Below are 13758 nucleotides of genomic sequence, written 5' to 3'. Positions count from 1 at the left end.
CAGCAAAACAATCCAACACAGACCAGCAGTCCCTAATAGTAGTGGGTTATCCACAGAAGTTGTTGACTTGAGCCTTTCACAGCTCAGCATATTAATATGGCTTTACTTTATATACCTCATTTTTATACTTTTCTGCTGGATGGTTAAGACCAAGATAAAGCAAGACCTGTATAACAAGAAATGTAACTTTTGTATCTGATAAGGTCAGTCAAGTTCCCTCAAGATTTATCCTGTAACCCTGTACTGCAGTTTTGTTTGTTTTTTTTTCCATAATTTTATTGAGAAATAAATAGCAATGAGACAATTTCAAATCAAATTGGTAGGACAGTTCCAATAATTAACACATTGCATTCTGCCTTCCTAGTGACTGTTATACAAGATGCAGAAATGGTATCCTATTTACAAACACTATTAGAACAAATCCCTCTATTAACAAGGAGACTTTTTAAAAAGCACGTATCTCATTCAATGCAGGTACTTTAAGTAGTATTTAAGAAATAGAGTCATGTGGAAGGTACTCTACAAAACCTCAAACTTCAGACTAAAGCCAACTAATGTTATTTATTTTCTTCCATTTTAGTGAATGTTCCTTCTACTAGCTGGTTTAACAACAAACAATAAAAGATGTTTTTAAGGCACTACAAAAATAAGATGTTTAGGGCTGGCCAGATAACTCAGCAGACTAAAACACCTGCTTATGCATAGCGCAGGGGTCAATTCCTAGCACAAGCCCTGCCCCCAGGGCGCACTGAGACGGGGATTGAGACTGGGCATGATGGCCCAGCCTATAATTCCAGCACTTGGGAGGCTGAAAACAGGAGGATCACTATGAGTACTGTCTATGTAATGACACCCTACAGCCCCTGTACTAAATAAATAAATTGTTTAAAGCAAGAACACATCTGTATGGGGCTGGTGAGATGGCTCAGTGATCTAAACCACCTACTTAGAACAAGCTTAGCAAAGCACAGGGACCACAGTTCAATCCCCCAGAACCACATGCCAGCCAGCCCTTCCCCCTGGTGGGCTGAGCTGGCCACACACACACACACACACACACACACACACACACACACAAAGAAAATTAAAAAAAAAAACAAAACACATCTGTGAAATGAAAATATTCAGAAACTATCATAAGAATGTATTAAATAATCTATGCAAATGTTTTAGAATAAATAAGATATGTCATTTATTTACTAAAATGCAAGAATCATGAGTCAGAAAAAAAAGATTAACTAGTTAAATGTTAGTTACTCTGTAATATTAAGGACTAGGGTATAAGTCTTACCAGGAAATGAAGACCAGCTGTGCAATATTATGTCTCCAGATCTCAATTGTCCTTTAAAGTCAAAAACCATGGTATTCACCCATGCTACAGGATAATGCTGTTAAAAAAGATACCATTTCAATGTCAGTTCTAGAAATATTTTTTTAAAAATCAAAACAAGATTTGGAAAAATAAACATCTTTACAATTGTTAAGGAAAACACTAGAAGTCAACATACCACAATAAAACAACATACTCATATAACAGGATATTTGCTATACAGCCTTGAAAATGAGAAGGAATTTTTTTAAATTTATTTTGTGTGTGTGTGTGTGTGTGTGTGGCCAGCTCAGCCCACCAGGGGGCGGGGCTGGTTGGCATGTGGTGCTGGGGGATTGAACCGCGGTCCTTGTGCTTTGCTAAGCTTGTTCTAAGTAGGTGCTTTAGACCACTGAGCCATCTCACCAGCCCCGAGAAGGAATTTTTAACATTTCAAGAAAATGTGGTAAGCTGGGCCTGGTGGCACACTCCTGCGATCCCAGCACTCGAGATCGTTGCAAGGTCAAGACCGGCCTAGGCTACAAAGTGAGCTCAAGGTCTGCACTGTACAGTGAGAGCCTGTCTCAAAATGACAAAAAAAAAAAGAAAAGAAAAGAAAAGAAAAGAAAGAAGTGTGATATACTATGAGGATATGTTTTAAGAGCTTTAGGAGGCAATGACTCTATTTAAATACATAGAATTTATTTAATTTTCTAAATAGGAGTCATTGAGTTATCAGGGTTTTTATGTAAATATTTTAACAGATTAATTTGGCCACAATGTATTTAAAAAGCTATAAATATTCAAATGTGTGAAAAATTTTCTATCAGGTTCAAAAAACCACTACAGTACAAACTTCTAGGATTTTAGTCATTACAACTTTTTAGAAGAATATATGATAATTAGAGGAAATGCTCATGTTCCCATAAAACAAAAGATACAAATTTGTATAGATATAGTAATAAAATTAATGCACCATACTCCAAAAATTACTCAAAAAGAAGGGCTCAGTGGACTAAGTGCCTGCTTAAACAAGCACAGGGACCGGGGCTCGATCCCCAACGCCACAGACAACACCAGCTCTGGTCCTGGGTGTGTTGAGCCAGCTGCAGAGACCATACTGAGCCCCAGTACCAAATACATTTTTTTTTAATTGCTCAGAAAGGTATTTCAAAAATCAAGAGGGCTGAGTTCAAATCCCCGGTTCCAAAAAAAAAAAAAAAAAAAAAATCAAGAGGGCTATTGAGAATGCTCAGCAGACTAAAGCGCCTACTTAGGCAAGCTTAGGCAAGTGCAGGGACCACGTTTTGACTACTGGCACCACATGCTGTGTCAGCCCCGTCCCCAGGCTGAGCTAGACACAGAGTCCAGTAATCCCAGCATTACGGAGGTTGAAAGCAGGATAACCATGAGTCCGAGCTGCATAATGAGACCCTAAAAAAAAAAAATACATTAAAAATAAAATAAAATAACAATAAATTAAAAAAATCAAGAAGCTCTGAAAAGGTTTGCTCATAACTAATATGAATGCAAAACATGACCAAAGATGACAGAAAGCTGGTGAAAATCTTCATTTATCAGTTAGTATACAACAAATACTGATGTGTTTGACTACACATTTGTGCCCTAGAATTGACTTGATGAGTGAAATACATAAAATTTTGAATTCTTAAACAAATGTACTACCTATGATTCTAGATAAACTGCAGCAAAGTGTGGTGGCACATGCCTGTAATCCCAGCACTCAGGAGGCTGAGGCAAGAAGACTGCGGCTGAGTTAGAGGCCAACCTGAACTGAGACCCTATCGCAAAAAAACAAAACAGCTGGACATGGTGGCACATGTCTGTAATCCCAGCATATTGGAGGCAAAGGTAGGAGAACAGTTGCAAGTTGAAATGCTGTCTCAAAAACAAACAAAACAGCAAACAAAAATTGTGAGCCAGTTATTTTACAATCTTTTTTATCTGTATATAAAAAGTATTACATTGTAATCTATTATTAGTTATTTATTTAGTACAGGGTCTCACAATGTAGATCGAACTCACAGTGAGCCTCCTGTTTTCAGCCTCCCAAGTGCTGGGATTACAGATGTGTGCCACTATGCCCAGTCTTAGTCACCTTCTCGGAGAGCCCTGGGGGCAGGGCCAGCAAGGCACACCTGGAATTGAACCCTAGCTGCTGCGCTCTGCCTAAGCAGGCACTTTAGTCAGCTGAACTATCTGGCCGGCCCTGATACTTGTTATTAAAATTTATTTCTACATGAAGTTTTAGAAATTATGGGGCTGGTGAAATGGCTCAGTGGTCTAAAGCACCTACTTAGAACAAGCTTGGCAGAGCACAGGGACCACGGTTCAATCCCCCAGCACCACATGCCAGCCAGCCGCGCCCCCTGGTGGACTGAGCTGGCCACACACACACGCACATAAATAAATGAATAAAATTAAAAAAAAAAAAAAAGAAATTAGTATACATTACCACTTTTCCAGCTTTTCTGATGGTCTGATATTTAGAGGGATTAATAGTTTTAGTTGATTTCTTCGTTTTTGCTTTATCCAAAACTGCATAGACAGCAAAACACAATCGAGCCATTCTTGGCAAGTCACAGGTATTAATATCAAATTCCAGTGTTTCGTTCCAAATATGATCGTTTTTCCCTGATATCTCTGAGCTTATGATGGTTTTACACAGGAGCTCAGTACCATGAAAAAGACCAGCCCTGACATGAACCTGAAATGGAAGAGATGAAAACAAAATGATAAATACTGTATACCAATGAAACATCTCTACATAGGAGAATGATAAAGTACAGATTGAGAGAACAAGCATACCAACTTTTGCAAAGCCTACTTGTCCACAAGAGACATTGGAGTAAGTATAATTAATCACTATGCTGTTCACTAAACTATTAGTTTAGCCTGTTTTTCACTTAGTGCATAGGCCAGCTACAAAATCACCTACTAGCTTAAATGTTAGCAAATGTCTTCTAGTTTAAACAGGATTGAAGAAACCAACACAAATTATAAAAAGTACTAGCAGAGCCAGGTGTGGTAGTGTATACCTGTGATCCCAGCACTCAGGAGGCTGAGAAAGAGGAAAACGGCAAGTTCAAGACCAGCCTGGGCTACCTAGTGCAGTTACAGCCAGTCTGAAACACATAGCAAGACCCTGTGTCTCAAAAAACTAACAAATCAAAACCCCCTAAAAAAAACTACTGGCAGAGGCTTAGCCACATTGATTTCACTTAACTGGAGCTTTGCCTCACTGTACAGTATAGTTGTAAATAAAAACCTGATGGATGACATTTCTAAATAATTTGTGAATCTGTCCTGTTAAGAGCCAAGATATTCTACCCATATCTATGATTACTCATATTTATGACCCCTGTCCTTCATTTTTATTTTAAAAGTCCACACCCAGGATAATGCCTAGCATGTATACAATGTCCCAGAAAACTTTATATTCAGGTATTTGTAAAATTTTTTCAAATGCCATAATTATTACTAATTAAAAGTGAGCACCAAGTAGAACTAAGAACAGTACAGTAATAAAATACAGAGATTGAGCCAAAATTTTAAGATAAAAATTTTGTATACCAATTTACTCCAATATGACACTAGCATATACCATTAACAAATATTATAGAACAAATCACTATATGTGTGGAATTATTTAGGCTTTTTCCCCTTGTTTTCTCTTCCCTCCCCTCCCTTCCTTTTCCTCTTATGAGACAGGGTCTTGCTATGAAGTTCAAGCTGGCCTTGAACTCACTATGTCAGCCCAAGCTGCTCTCAAACCTGAAGTGATCCTCCCTTCTAAGGTTCTCCAGTGCTGGGATTATGTGAATGGCACCAGACTCTACTTCACACACACACTCTCTTTCAATCCATCAGGAAATCTGTACAATGGATAAATAGATTTACAATATAATCTTAAATGGAATAACTCAAAATACTATTAAAAGTATATTCACTTTGTGACCATGTGACAGAAAAATGTTAATGAAAGTAATTTATATTAGGGTGATAGAAGTATTGATGGTTTGTCATTCCTTAAATGACCTTTGAATTTTGCTACCATAAAATATTCTAAAATTAATATTCTAACAAGATCATAAAATGGCAGAATGCTCTAAATTTAAGACCATATGTCTATACGATGTCAAAATGTTCCTCAATCTAAAACATGAAATTTAATGAAACCATGAATCAATACAGAGCTGACTTTTTGGTGTTATTTTTAAAACAACCTTTCAGGAATAGTTTATTTCTGTACTGTTTCTGTACTGTTTTTACTGAATAGTTTATTTCTAGTTTGTTTCTGTACTGTTTACTACAGAAAGCCTCTATTAAAAAACAAAAAGACAAGGAAAAAAAATTAAGATTTCTTGAAAGCAAGTGCCAACATTTAATTATTTCCCCAATCCTAACTGTATCTGTTAATCTGAGTAACAGCTTTGATGAAAAAATAGATAATGTAACAACCATTGTTAAGTAGCTATTCTTATTTTGAAAATCTGTAACATATGCATTGTTTTATGTTGCTGTTTGTCTTTGTGTTTTTGCTTCCATTTTTACTCTTTAAAATAAAATATACAACAACAACAACCACAACCATACACACACACACACACACACACACACACACACACACAAAGGCCTTCAAGATAGCTCAACAGACGAAACACCTGCTTAGACAAGCGCAGGGACCGGGTACTGGCCCAGGCACCACATGCTGCACCATTCTCACCCCAGGGCGCTGAGACTGGGCGTAGTGATGCATGCCTGTAAATCCAAAGCTGGGGAGGCTGAAAACGGAAGGATCACTAGAGTCTGAGCTGCCTCGAGCTGCACAGTGAGACCCTGTACCAAATACATTAAAAAAAAAACCAGAAGCAGCTTTTAGGTTTCTTTCCTCATTACCTGCATGAATACCTATAGAGTAAGGTTATCTTTACTGAGTCTGTGTCTTTAAACTAGCTTAAATGGTATTTCTGTGTTCTCAAGAGATAATCCAAAAATTTCAGACTTTCATTTTGGTTTGTAAAGACCACAAGGACTACTCTCCGAACTGCAGAGATTACATACACTTTTAGGAAATCTTTACATCTACTTCATATCTTATTCTCAAATGATTTAAATATGAGAAACTGACAATTTGCATTTTAAACAGCTAACCTGACCATAAAGCACAAAAGGAGTAAGCTTTTTTTTAATTTTAAGACAGGGTCTTGCTATGCTGTCTATGCTGGCTTCAAATATCTCATTCAAGTGATCCTCCTGCTTCAGCCTCCTAAGTAGATGGAGCTACAAACATATGCTGCCATACTGGCTAAAAGAGCTCACTTTAACATATACATGGCATTACTCATTTTTCTAACTCCTTTATTTTCTAGATAAAAATGAGAAACCCACAGGATATTATTTTCTTCAAAGTAGAAACAGCTTATCAACAAAATTTATGTCATATTTAAAGAAATCTTGAAGAATAAAATATGTCACTGCATTAAGTCTTTTTATTTATTTTTATTTTTAGTCTTTTTGAAACAGAGTATCTCTATGCAGTTCAGGCTAACCTCGAGCTGGCAGTGATCCCCCTGCCTCAGCCCCAAGTGCTGGGATTGTAAGTGTGTACTATCATGCCCAGCATGGTCTACTTTTGAAAAAACCAGAATAAATGAACTTATCTCAGAAAGCTGCTGTAATGCTTACATGAAATAAGACATAGAACTTTAAGTGCAGTGGCTGATCAACTGTACTTAAGACGGTAATAAGTGGTTCTTAATGTTAGTGAAGTTATATCGTAGGAAAAAAGAGCACAAAAATGCTCCAGTTCCTGTTCCAAATACATGTCTTCTTTTCCTTCCTGAAAACAAGGTAAGCACATAACAGATAGGAATTTACATGTATCAGTGGTTAGAAAGGCCCCTCCACTGTTTTACCAAATTTTCTTTTCATTTTGTCTGGTTTGGGTTTTTTGACAGAATCTCACTAAATAGTTCAGGCTGGCTTTGAATTCACTATACAGTCCAGGTCAACCTCAAATTCCTGGCAATCTTCCTGTATCAGCCTCCTGAGTACTAGGATTACAGGTGTGTATCACTATGCCTGGAAAAACATTATCTTAAAAGGATTTCAACATGCAGAGAGGGAAAAGGTGACACCTCCTACAGGTGCAAAGACAAGCCCTCCTGGCATTCTTTGAGGGAAAAAAACAGTATGATACAGCTAGAAGCACATCAGGGATGTGGAAAAGAACTAGACTATCCTGAAGGAGCTAGCAGCAAAGTCAATGCCATTAAAGACTATTAAGTAGAAATATAACTGAAACAGCAAAAAACACCACTTTGTGTTCAGGCTAAAGAAATGCTTGGCTATAAAGCAGGGTGTAGGGCCTGGGGAGATAGCTCAGTAGAATAAGTGCTTGCCTGGCAAGTGCACGGTCCTGAGTTCAATCCCCGGTACCGCAAAATAAAGCAAGCAGGGTGTGAACCTAGAGGCAAGAAGGGTGGCTAGCAGGCTACCACTATAATGTGCAGGGAAAGTAACCGATAGCAGTTTTAGGAAGATAGAAAAGAGACAGTGTGGTGTGTTCAACAGGACCAACTCTTTAGACATGGTAAGGCACTGAGACCACTCTAACTTTGTCTTAGTCATTTTCTTGTCACTGAGAAATGATCTGTGACATGTGAAACTTAAAGGAGAGGTTTATTCTGGATCGTGTTTGTAATCCCAAGATAGCTGGGTCCAAGGGAGGAAAGCATGCTAGAAGGGCCTGGCTGAGGCAAGGCCACTCACATCACAGCAGCCCCAGAGCACAGAGTGAAGGGAGGAGCCAAGAAGGGAAATACACCTTCGGGGCTGCGCTCCCAAACACACTTTTGGCCAAACTTCATTTCCTGACACCAAGCCAGCCCTGGAGTGTCCTATACTTCAATCACCTTTGAACACATGAAGCTCTGAGGGGATGTCCAAATAGAAACCACATTAGGCTCCTTTACCAAATGCAAGAGGAAATACAACCAAAGGGGAAAGGGATGAGTTGGCTATGTAGCCCAAATTGATCTGAAATGTGCTACAATCCTCCTTCCTCAACCTCCCAAGTGCTGGGATTATAGGCATGCACATCCACATCTGGTCATAAGGATTAAATGTTTCTCTGAGCTGGGGATAGTGGCACATGCCTGTAACTCCACAATTGGGAGGTTGAGGCAAGAGAACTGCCACAAATTTAAGGCCAGCCTGGGCTCCACAGTGAGTTCAAGATGAGCCTAAAGTATATAGCAAGGCCCTTTTCTTCCTTTTTTTTTTTTTTTTTTTAAAAATCAAACTAATAAACACAAAATAATCCACCACCACTACCAAAAACTCAAAACCAAAAGTTTCTTTGAACTTGTAGTATCATGAACTACAAGCTCATGAATAACCAGTTTGTTTTTATCTTATAGCATTCTCAATACTCTAATGGATCAAGTTTTCCTTTGGCTTTATCCACAAATCTTACAGCAGTCAGAGAACCAAATATGTAGTCCACAATATGCAATTAATTCTATAAGATCTTACACTATCAATACTTAATGGAAAACATGCTATTAACATATTTTCTTATTACTACTTGCCAACTAAATATACTCAATTACATTTTTAAAAGCCAAACTTGTGCCTACTGTGTGAGTGGAGAGAGAAGAAAGTGAGAGATGACATTAAATCATTTAAGAAAAATAAGTTAAATCATAAATAAAACAAAATATGTAACATGTATTTTGATCTGTTGTGTAAGAAATTGAAAGATAGGAATAGCAGGACAAAACCAACATTTCTTATTGTTGGTGACCTTACAGAGATACATATTTGTCACCTTATGTATATGGAATTCAAATTAAGCACGTATAGAAAATTACAAGTCCAAAAAATGAATATAATGTCAAAGGTTCGGTGTAAAGACAAGCTACATATGATAAATTACTGAGCTTAAAAATGCTAGCATTGGGCCAGGGAGATGGCTCAGTAGAATAAGCGCTTCCCTGGCAAGCACAAGGGCCTGAGTTCAATCCCCAGTTCCGTGAAAAAAAAAAAAAAAAAAAAAGGCTAGCATTGGGGCTGGTGAGACAGCACCTGCTTAGGCAAGTTTAGGCAAAGCGCCGGGACAGTGGTTCAGTCCACAGCACCACATACCACACCAGTCCTGCCACTAGGGTGGGCTAAGACAGCCACAAAAAAAATGCTAGCGTTGGGCTGAGGATGTAGCTCACTGGCACAGTGCCTGCCTGCCAAGAATGATACCAGGAGTTCTATTCCTGGTAAATAAATAAATAAATAAATAAATGTATACCTAAATGTCAGCATCTATGAATGTCTCAATTTTATCTTTCATTATCGCTGAATACTGAAATATTATATTTTATACAATACTCCATTGTATAAAAAAACTCATATTTTTAAAAATACATTCATTGTGGGTGCCAGGGAGATGGCTCAGTGGAATAAGCACTTCTCTGGCAAATGCAAGGGCCTGAGTTCAATCTCCGGTTCTGCCAATAAATAAATAAATAAATAAATACATACATACATACATACATACATACATACATACATACATTCATTGGCTGATGGGCATTTGGGTTGCTTCAAAGATGTAGCCAAGTACAAACTGTGCTGCTATAAACATGGGTGCACATACAGCGTTTTTATTCTGGGAAAATACCCAGAAGGGGAATAGGGGGTCAAATCCTAAGTCCAGTAATCCTAGTTTTTTGAGGAACTTTCACAGTGATTTCCACAGTGTTTGCACCAGTCTATACTCCCACGAACAGTGAAGGATTCCTTTTTCCTCACAGCCCTGCCAGGATTTGTTAATGGTTTTCTTGATAATAGACATTTTTTCTAGGGTGAGATGGCATTTCAGCATTGTTTCAATTTGTATTACTGTATAACCAGTGATGTTGAACATTTTCTCATATATTTACCCAACATTTGCAATTCTTCTGAGAAGTATTTATTCATCTAGGATGCCCACTTTTGGACTGGGACTTTAAACTTTGAGGGTCTGCTTTACAGCTAAATAGATGGGTCTTCTGATCATAACCATAAGTGAAATAAATTGAAAACACATATAAGTACTACATTATTTTGTGACATGAAAAACTGAAAATGTAAATAACACAAATGTATACTAGCTGTTGTGAAATAGGAAGAAATTGTCAAAAGGAAAAGGGAACTAGGGAGGGGAGAGGGAAAAGGGAAAGAACAAGCACGAGAAAAGGAGGACAAAATGAAAACTAAGCTGTGTGATTGGAGAGGGGAAAAGGCTTTCAAGGAGAGCAGCAGAAGTGGGAGGGGAGAGAGGAATCAAGACAAATCATACAGATACAAATCACCTACAACAAATGGTGTCACTACATACTGTATACCTAAATTGTACCAATTAACTTAAATAAAATGCTAGCATCTCTTATTGTTTGACAATCTTTGAGAAATAAAGCAAGAATCTATTATGTGAATGCTGAATAAGTCTTAGCTAACTTCACAAGCACACATACATGTACACCAACTTTTTTTTTGAGACAGGGTTTTGCTATGTAGCTCAGGATATCCTTGAACTCACTGTGAAGCCCAGGCTGGACTCCCACTCAGGGCAATCTCTCGCCTTGGCCTCTCAGGTGCTGGCATTACATATGTGTGCTGCCATACTCAGCTACAGGTAATATTTTTTAACTATTTAATATTTTTAAATATTAATAGCTATTAACATTAAAACAACACAAAAGATATTATAGATGTATTGACAAGCTTCTGACAAAGTTAAGATATAAAAAATAAAGCCACATTATGGATTAGTTGGGCTTAAAACCCAAACAATCTCAAATATAGTCTTTTATTACCTGTAAACACCTAGGATATGAACTGGGGAATAATGAAAATAAAGAACCAGTCTAACGGGCTTGGTAAAAATAAAGAGAACCTGCATATTCTGAAGAAATTTTCTTAAAAAAAAATCATTTAATAGTCAAATTGTCGCTTTAGATCAAATCATTAAGACTTGTTTCAAGGGCTGGCCAGATAGCTCAGCAGACTGAAGTACCTGATTAGGCAGAGAGCAGGGATTGGGGTTCTATCCCCTGCACTACCATGCCAGGCTCACCCCCGGAGCACGCTGAGACAGCGATTGAGACTGGGCATGGTGGCGCATGCCAGTAATCCCAGCAGTTGGGAGGCTGAAAACAGGAGGATCACTATAAGTCTGATCTGTACAGTGAGACCCTATAGACCTTATACTAAATACATAAAAAAGACTTTTTAAAATCTATTCATTTATTATCTATTTTATTTGGTACAAGGTCTTGCTGTGTAGCTCAGACTTGTAGTGATCCTCCATTCTCAGCCTCCCCATTGGTGGGATTACAAGTGTTTACCTCTATGCTCAGTTTCAGTGGCAGACAGGGCACCAGGCCAGCATGGCATGTGGTGCTGGGAATCAGGTCCTTGTGCTTGCCAGGTAGGTGCTTAGACTGCTCAGCTATCACCCTGCCCCATTATTACTATTTTTACTTAAGAATTTTTTTTTCTTTTGGTACCAGGGATAGAATTCAGGACCTTGCACTTGCCAGGCAGATGCTTGTGCCACTGAGCTATATCCCCAGCCCAAGAAATTTGATAATTTGCTACAATGACAGGTTGATAGTTTGAAAATACAAAAATATAAAAACTGATCTAGAACTACAAAATGATGAAAATTTTGTTTTCTGACTTTAGAATCTCCCATAATAGGCATAAAAAAGAAATTCTTGCTTGAGGAAAATACAATAAAAAAAAAAAATCTATTCTCCAAACTTGTATCACTTGAAATTCTCTGAACTTTATTAGTTTCTGATGTCTAAGTCACCTTGAGTCTTCTAAAAAGTTAAAAATTTAAAAACATGGTCATGCTTCACAGAGCTACATAGTTTTATATTCCACTTCAGTGAACTTTCAAAGGTACATTTTTTCACAAGTTAGGGAGCATTAGGAGAGAAATACAAGTAGGCACTGTCATGCAAAGGACTTTCCACCGTACTAAACAGGGAGGTCCCAAGACACACAGACTACATTCCTATACTCACAAAATAAAAAAAATATTCTGTGTTGGCCAAAACATGAATTTTTTTCACATCACCTTAATTTTCTTCTTGTTTCACAATATGGTCAAACTCCTCTCTCTCTCTCTCTCTCTCTCTCTCTCTCTCTCTATATATATCAGGAATTGAACTCAGGCCCTTGCACTTGCCAGGGAAGCACTTATTCCACTGAGCCATCTCCCTGGCCCTTGTTCTTTCTTATTTCCGGAATAGATGGGTCGTTCCAATCAGCACAGCAATCAGATGCGCTGAAAGTTTGAGTAAATGGCTAGCGTCTACAAGTGGTAGCGAGGTGGACAAGCTGTTCAAGATGCGAGATACTTAATACACAACTCATTGTACTGCAATGTAAAAATGTAGGCTAGCTACTGCAAGTACAGAATCCAGAGCTACGGCTTTCATGAGAAAGGAGTACCCCCATTATTAAAGAAATGCCAGCTAAGGCAAACAAGGAATTCCTGGTTCCCGTGCTAAACAGGAAACACAAAATGTAATAATGTGAGTCTAACTAACCTTCTAAATAAAAACATCAATAGACTAAGACAATCTATTGAAAGACTTGTCTTCCTTTAAGTTGTTAATCTCAGGTATTTTGTCATGATGGCGAAAAGCTTACCGTACAATGATAGCCACTGAACTTAGAGTATTGATTAATTCTGATGAGGGGATGGGATAGAAAAAAGATACACAGGATCACAACTGGGGCTTCGTTTTACTTTTATCTAGCTATCTTTCATCTACCTGTCATATTTTTACAGAAAAGGATATTGAATAAGTGTTTTCACAAGTTAAGACTGGATCGCACTGGGTGACAGGTATAAACTTTTCATGCTGTTGTGTTTCCTCCCGAGTATGAATCTGAATTATTTTAGTATAAAAATGCAATACCAAAGAATTCCTACAGAAGCCCTGCGTTGGGCTTTGTATGTGGTTCAGGGAGCTAGTGCGACGTTTCCGAGGGGTGACTTTGTTTTTTTGGGAAACAAATATTTAATGATACATTGCCCTTCAGGAAAACGGTTACAGAGGCCTTGGGAGACTGAGAACACAGCCACGCAGCACAGATCCGAACTAGCTTCGTACTGCAAGTACCCTGTACACTGTAACCTTCTTCTCTCCAAGACGACCCTCATCTCACATGAAAATAGTTGCTACCTTGTGTGGCCAAAAGGAAAAACAGCCATCCATTGGTTAAGCGGAAAGAGCAGAGAACCCCGAGCCCTTCGCTGTGCTCTTCTGGCCTTCTTACTCTTGTGCTTCTTGTCCCTTCTTCAGCCCGTCCATGTTAGCCCTCAGCAGGTTGGAACAGGCCATCTGGAACTCACTTCTGTAGTGCTC

At 38.3% G+C, this 13758-nt stretch overlaps 1 protein-coding gene across 3 annotated transcripts in view; it reads right to left on the bottom strand.

Moving 5' to 3' along the window:
- The window catches only part of Pik3cb (phosphatidylinositol-4,5-bisphosphate 3-kinase catalytic subunit beta), a 172673-nt gene that overhangs the window by 44562 nt on the left and 114353 nt on the right, over positions 1–13758 (bottom strand). For all 3 annotated transcript variants that reach the window (XM_004624978.3, XM_023704971.1, XM_023704972.1), the window contains 2 exons: positions 3786–4037; positions 1292–1388 (listed from right to left, as the gene is read on the bottom strand). In XM_004624978.3, coding sequence (XP_004625035.1) covers positions 1292–1388; positions 3786–4037 — 349 coding nt within the window. The remainder of the gene's footprint in view (positions 1–1291; positions 1389–3785; positions 4038–13758) is intronic.

The sequence above is a fragment of the Octodon degus genome, unplaced genomic scaffold (assembly GCF_000260255.1).
Source record: "Octodon degus isolate 3935 unplaced genomic scaffold, OctDeg1.0 scaffold00008, whole genome shotgun sequence".
In the NCBI taxonomy this organism is placed as follows: domain Eukaryota; kingdom Metazoa; phylum Chordata; class Mammalia; order Rodentia; family Octodontidae; genus Octodon; species Octodon degus.
Note: the sequence above shows the minus strand (reverse complement) of the source record. Positions and strands in the feature narration are given on the sequence as shown.